This window comes from Ipomoea triloba, chromosome 13, assembly GCF_003576645.1.
Source record: "Ipomoea triloba cultivar NCNSP0323 chromosome 13, ASM357664v1".
NCBI classification, from domain to species: domain Eukaryota; kingdom Viridiplantae; phylum Streptophyta; class Magnoliopsida; order Solanales; family Convolvulaceae; genus Ipomoea; species Ipomoea triloba.
Window position 1 is genome coordinate 22,818,816 of NC_044928.1, and position 6,856 is coordinate 22,825,671.

The 6,856-nt window shown below is 37.9% G+C and overlaps 1 protein-coding gene across 1 annotated transcript; it reads left to right on the forward strand.

Annotated features, from left to right (window-relative positions):
- Positions 1–814: 814 nt before the first annotated feature.
- On the forward strand, positions 815–5,784 carry LOC116002165 (chlorophyllide a oxygenase, chloroplastic). The gene is made up of 9 exons (XM_031242229.1): positions 815–995; positions 1,767–2,003; positions 2,241–2,345; positions 2,808–3,083; positions 3,363–3,510; positions 3,633–3,817; positions 3,906–4,018; positions 4,377–4,671; positions 5,178–5,784. The coding sequence occupies exons 1-9, from the start codon at positions 918–920 to the stop codon at positions 5,340–5,342; spliced, it is 1,602 nt and encodes a 533-aa protein (XP_031098089.1). The 5' UTR covers positions 815–917; the 3' UTR covers positions 5,343–5,784.
- Positions 5,785–6,856: the final 1,072 nt, after the last annotated feature.

The window sequence follows — 6,856 nt, forward strand, 5'->3', positions numbered from 1 at the left end:
AAAGTAAGCAACCAAACATTACAATTAAAATCAAATATGATATTAAAGGTCCATTTGGAAAGCAAGAAAATGACTTCCGGAAAATGTTTTCTGGAAAATGAGTCATATTCCGAAAAATATTTTCCTTTCTAGTGTTTGGTTGTGTTATGAAAAATTGTCTTGGTATGTTTGGTTCATTTTGGCTCAGAACATGCGAAATGACCATTTTGACCATTCTGAAAAATGACTTACGGAAAAAAAATTCCATAAGTCATTTTCTGAAAAAATGAACTGATTTTCCTTGATTAACAGAAAATATTTTTTGTTGACCGCATTTTTTGAACGTTGCCCGAAAACTCAAAAAATATTTTTCGAAAGTTATTTTCCAGATTACCGAACACACCCTAAGACATAAAACTGTCCAACCAAATGCGACCTTACTAACCGGACTTATGGGTTAGATTATTTTGCACATGCCTAATCAGCCGCCTTTGTACTCCGTGGTGTAGGATTATCGTACTATTAGACAAAACTGACATTCACAATGCTGGGAGAGGATAGAAAAGGAGCCGATGAAGCAGATAGAGAAGATATGTTAATCGTCCACGCTGGCACTACCAAGATTTCTCTTCTCTTCTCTACCAAGGCCGTGAAAGATACTACCGAGTTGTGGGGTCCACGCAATTGAGTTAATGTGTGGAGATCAAAGGCGCCACGCGGGTAGCCAACGGAGCCCCATGCTACACACGTGGCACTCCTTGGGAGGCCAGCCCAGATCGCGCGCAATTCCTACCTCTTATCAGAAACTCCAAACAAAAAACGAAAAAACAAAGAAAATTTTGAGTTTTGACTCCATCTCTCTCTCCCTTCCGTCTTCACGGCAGCTCTTAATCCTCCGTCTCCGGCTGTTTTAGAAGCTGAAATTCCGCCGCCTCACCATGTCCTCCGCCGCCATTGCTACTGCTCTCTGTCTTCCTTTCTCTTCATCCCATTCCGCTAAGTCTTACTCTAAGAAGGTACACTTATTTGTGTTGAGCATATAATATATGCATCTATCAGTTTAGACTTTTAGTTGAGATTGAACAGATATTTCAATTGTTTCTTCTATATTTTTTTTATTTCCTTTTTGTTGATTGCAATTTTGTGGTTAAATTTTTCTTTCTATCTAGTAAAAGCTGAGGAAGAAGTTTGTAAAGGGGAAAAGTGGCATTTCAACACATCATAATTGATCATTTCATGCCTTTACTTTCCCTTTGTGAATGCATGTATATGTATGCCTTTTTTTTTTTTTGGTGTTTGTGCTGGAGTTTCAAGGCCAATGAGAGAGTTAAGGCTTAGATTGAAGTCTTCATATCCATTTTATCTGTAAACTCATTTGTATCAGGTCTTTTCCTGAACTTTTTGGTTGTGTGATTGCTCATAAGTTACCTTGTATCCTGCTTCAAGGCTTTGATTTTATATGTTCAGAAATTGAATTCAAGTTTGATGAAAATTTCAGTCATGATTACTGCAATGACTGGTTAGATTCTAAAAAAAATCCAACGTTCCCCCCACCCCCCCAAACTCAAAGAAAAATATTACTCCGTATAATAATAAAAAATAAGAAGAGAAGAAAGAAGGAAAACAAATACACAGACATGTAATTCTGTCTTATTATTATGTAATTATTTGATTGTTGCTTATCTGCAATATTATTGGTGCAAAATTTGATTGTGAGGTGTGGTTTGTATTTGTTATCTGTAAAGATTGGTCATTGGATGCTAAGTTTGTTGTTCATGTAATGACAGTATGTCCGTGGAGGGTTTGGAGTGTTTGCTATGTATGGGGAGGAGGGCGCGCTAGTCGACAAGAAAAGCCCATGGCTGACAATTTTTAATGTAGAAGATCCAAGGTCCAAAGTTCCCCAATGTAAAGGAAAGTTCCTAGATGTAAATACAGCTTTAGAAGTGGCTCGATATGATATACAATATTGTGATTGGAAAGCTCGTCAAGATGTTCTTACGATCATGCTTCTGCACGAGAAGGTTAGTGTTGAATTATTTCAAAATTTTATTATATTACAACTACTATCTCTTGGGGTGAGAGCTTTCTGCATGTTTTAAAATTTTGGTGCCCTACTTTTCATGTTTTGATTACTCCTCACTTTCAAAGGTTAATTATGTTTGATAAATTAGTAAGTAGGTTGTGACTTGTCAGTTGTGAGTTGCATTATTTTCATTATTTACAGGAGTAGTTCCTAAATAATGGAAACTTTTTTTTAGGTTGTGGAAGTATTAAACCCTCTAGCCCGTGACTATAAATCCATCGGAACAATGAAGAAGGAACTTGCAGATTTGCAAGGAGAACTCACACAAGCTCATAAACAGGTAAGCTAACCCAACTTAACTAAGCATATTGTGATCTAGTTTGTGTTTGCTGTGTAGCTTGATATATTTGCTTCTTGTATTCCCATAAAATACATAGTTTTGTCATATCAATAAATGCCATGTTATAGACACTGAGCTTCTTTACCTCCTAAGTGCCTAAAAAACTTTATTTATATAGTACTATTAAAACAATATCAAGTCTTACACTGACAACATGAAATGCTAGGAGGTTGGAATGTTGGATACAAGGTGCAGTTTGAAGATGTCTAAAGACCTATTAAAGGCCTTGATCATTCCCATTATTGGGTGGTTATGCATGCCTGTTTTACTTTGATCATTTGACATTATCTCACACTTATATCCTTCTGACTGAAATGAATCCTCAAATGCAAAGAATTGCACAGATTTTTTTTTTTCTTTAATAATTTGTAAAGGAGATTCTGTCTAAAATTTGATTTACAGGTACACATCTCTGAGGCTAGAGTTTCTGCTGCCCTAGATAAGCTGGCTCACATGGAAGCACTGGTAAATGATAAGCTGCTGCAAGATCAAAACACAGCAGAAACTGATTGCTTGTCCTCTTCTACCAGTATGCCTATAAGATCTTTAGATACTGTAAAAAGCAACCCGTCTCGAAGAAACCTAAATGTGTCTGGTCCCGTCCAACATTACAGTGACCATCTGAAGAACTTTTGGTATCCTGTTGCTTTCTCCAGTGATCTTAAGGACGACACCATGGTAAATATATCTAGATTTTCTCATTCAAACTCAGTTGTAAAAATTCCATTCTTCAGCCACAGTTTTGGTTATAAGGAGACCAAGTGAACTATAATGGAAAGGTGAAAGAATAAAGTTATATTCTTTTATGTTACTTCTACAATAAATTTTATTACATGAAAGTTTTCATCACGAGTTTTCTTAGAGAGTGGAAATTTGAATAGGAACCTAACAAATTGGACTTTATGATTCTGACATTTATTTTACTCTCTTCTTTGGCGTTGGACTGTGATGCTTCAGATACCAATTGATTGCTTTGAGGAGCCATGGGTGATCTTTCGTGGGAAAGATGGAAAGCCTGGATGTGTCCAAAACACCTGTGCTCATAGGGCCTGCCCCCTTCATCTGGGTTCAGTAAATGATGGTCGTATACAGTGTCCTTACCATGGTGAGAGAAAGAGTACAAAGTGACTGTTGTGATGATAAACAAATGTGAAATGAGTTTTGAATCTCTCCTGTTAATGATCTTTTTTAGACGATTGACTTTACCTAAATATTTGTTGGATTTAGGGTGGGAATACACAACAGATGGAAAATGCGAGAAAATGCCGTCAACAAGATTACTAAATGTAAAGTTAAAAGCTTTGCCATGCTTTGAGCAAGAAGGCATGATTTGGATATGGCCAGGAGATGATCCTCCAGAAGCTACACTACCTTCTTTACTACCTCCTCCTGGATTTCAAATCCATGCAGAGGTTTGCAATCACTATCATCATATTTTCAATAATTTATAACTGGAGTTCGGTATGAGTTCTGCTTAATACTTTGTGTTGAAAATGACAGATAGTCATGGAACTCCCTGTGGAGCATGGTTTACTTTTAGACAACCTTTTGGATCTTGCACATGCTCCTTTCACCCACACTTCAACTTTTGCTAAAGGATGGAGCGTACCAAGGTTTGCTTTCATTGATGAGTGATAACATTATATATTCTACAGTTTTATAAAAATCAGTTTGTCAGCTACTTATCAAATAATAATAATACTAGTAATCTGTCAGTACCAAAAAAAATTGTCCACATTTCTGAAAATAACCACCATAAATAATAGAGAAATATGTATTTGTCCACTATTCTTAAAATCTGTGTTTAAAGTAAATAAGACATACTGTTTTAAACAGAGAGAGTAACTAAAATCATATCAATCAAAACTGATATAAGCAAAAAAATCCATGTTTCCTCAATCTCTTCTTTCCCAGTTAAAAATCAAAATTTGCCAACTTTCTCATTCTGTTGCATGACTTTCTTATTCACAGCTTGGTGAAATTTTTGACCCCTGAATCTGGTTTACAAGGATACTGGGATCCTTATCCAATTGATATGGAATTTAGACCACCTTGTATGGTGTTATCTACTATTGGAATATCAAAGCCAGGCAAACTGGAGGGGCAGAGTACGAAGCAGTGTTCTACACACCTTCACCAACTACATGTGTGTTTGCCTTCATCCAGGCAGAAGACTAGGTTATTATACAGGATGTCACTGGATTTTGCTCCCCTGCTCAAACACATTCCCTTCATGCAATATTTATGGAGGCACTTTGCAGAGCAGGTAAGTTCTATTCTAAACACGGGCAATTCTTATTATTGTATTTACATCTCTAACCTATTCAGAAAGAATAATGCTATTTCCCCCTCCTGATGTGGTTTATATTCATTGGGTGTCCATGAATTGGTTGATCCCACTGGTAATCAAATACTAAAGAATCCAATTAGATAGTGCTACAACGGGAGGGGAAATTTAGGAGGGCTGTATAGCATTACTCATTTAGAAATGCTATCACCTTGAATATGCTAGCTAGCTAGCAAGTCATGTTTGCTAGTAGGGTGGGTATTCATCTTTGGCAACAATATACATCCTTTAACCATCTTATTGGGCAATATGCATGTGAAAATTGTTGGCCCATGTCATCATTCATTGCCAAATGGCTTGATTTGTTCGAATTAGCCTCTCAACTACCAACCTACCCATCAAAACCAAAAAGAGAGTGGGAGGTCAACCAAAAAAGGTGAAAGAGAAATCCTTTATTGTTACTAATACTTTTGGACAATTTACAGGTCTTAAATGAGGATCTGCGGCTTGTAATTGGGCAACAGGACCGGATGATCAATGGCGCTAACATCTGGAATCTTCCCGTGGCTTATGATAAGCTCGGAGTAAGGTATAGGATTTGGAGGGATGCTGTAGAACGAGGAGCTAAACAATTACCTTTCAGCGAATGAGCATACAACGAAAGCCAATAACGGGTTACCTCCTTTCATGTTACTTCTGAACTTCACCTCAACAAGGAGCTATAGTTGTCTTCCAACATACTTCAGGGACTATGTCCAAATTTGGACGAAGTACCCGTTTTTCAAGACGAAGTAACAGAGCTTTCAGCTACTAATTCATGGCAAAGGACAATGGCTTCTGCATCAACCACTTTGCAAAATTATAAGTTCTCCGCCAAGTTGGTTGGTAGTTTTTTTCTTTTTCATTTTTCTTTGTACAATCCCACTTTCCCCATTGGTTGTATTCACCCAACACTGCTTACAAAGTTGAAGATTACTTACTAGGCTCAAAACTGCCCAGCATCATATGTAATGCAGGGTAGAATGGTTAATGACAATTGTAGCTATTAGATTTTTTTGTCTTCAACAAATTTCCTAGGGCACTCTCCTGCCATCCTCATGCGCTGCCATGTATTTACTTAAAAAATCACTCTCGTTGAACTATATATAATATAGGCAAAAATGTTAAATAGTCTTTTGAATTTTACACTAGAGTGTAATTAAGCCCTTAAACTTTAAAAAGGTACAATTAACCTCATCAAAATGTTATTTTCGTACATTGAAGCCCATCAACTGATAAATAACCTTTAATAGACTGTCACTAACTTTCTAGCTACTAAGGACATTGCTCCGACGACCGGTGACCATCACCGGTCGCCTTCTATGCGACCAAAATGGTCGCCTTCCAGTGGAGAAGGTGAATGGATGCCAGCCACCTTCTTATCTGTAGAAGGTGACCATTTGGTCGCCTTGGGCGACTGATATGATGGTTGATTTAATGGCGGCGACGACAATGAACGGTGGTCAACGACAGTGAATGGGTGGTGATGGTGAATGGTGGCCAATGGCAATATTTAAAGGTAATTTATTGGTTGTCAATAAAATTGGTTTATTTGACTCATGACAAGTTTGAATGTTTAATTGCACTTTTAAAAATTTGAAATCTTAATTTCATTTTCGTATAAAGTTCAATGGCTTATTTGACAATTTTCTCTAAAAAATATTGATGGAATAATCACGAGTGGAGACCAAGGCGAGAACAACGCGGAGCAGGTCCATGGCTCGTAACCCGGACCGAGGTCAGACCCTAGTTAAGGTTGCTACCTTGGCCGAGGTCAGCCCTCAACCAAGGTCGGCCACGATCGAGGTTGGCCTCGGCCGAGCCTGTCATTTTGGCCGAGGGCTGACCTCGGCCAAGGGGCCTTGGTCCTCGCATGTGTCCGGGTCGTGCAGCGTCGGGTACGGTCTAAGGTCGATACTTAATATGGATCCAAAGCATTTGAGAAGAGTCCAGTGTGAAAGCTTTCCAGTGTTGAAATACCTCTCATATATCCCTGTTGTGAACGTCTCCAATTTCATAATCTATTTACCTTTTATCGCATGTTCTTAACTGCATTTTCTTGCATTGTTCAATACATGCTGATGTGGTTATGTTACCTTTGGGTAATGTTTATCAAAGGGGGGGG

Excerpts from the sequence above, each read along its gene's own strand:
- LOC116002165 (XM_031242229.1), top strand. The coding sequence starts at position 918 with ATGTCCTCCGCCGCCATTGCTACTGCTCTCTGTCTTCCTTTCTCTTCA. Across the intron at positions 2,004-2,240 it reads TCATGCTTCTGCACGAGAAG|GTTGTGGAAGTATTAAACCC; the intron begins GTTAGTGTTGAA and ends ACTTTTTTTTAG. Across the intron at positions 3,818-3,905 it reads GATTTCAAATCCATGCAGAG|ATAGTCATGGAACTCCCTGT; the intron begins GTTTGCAATCAC and ends TGAAAATGACAG.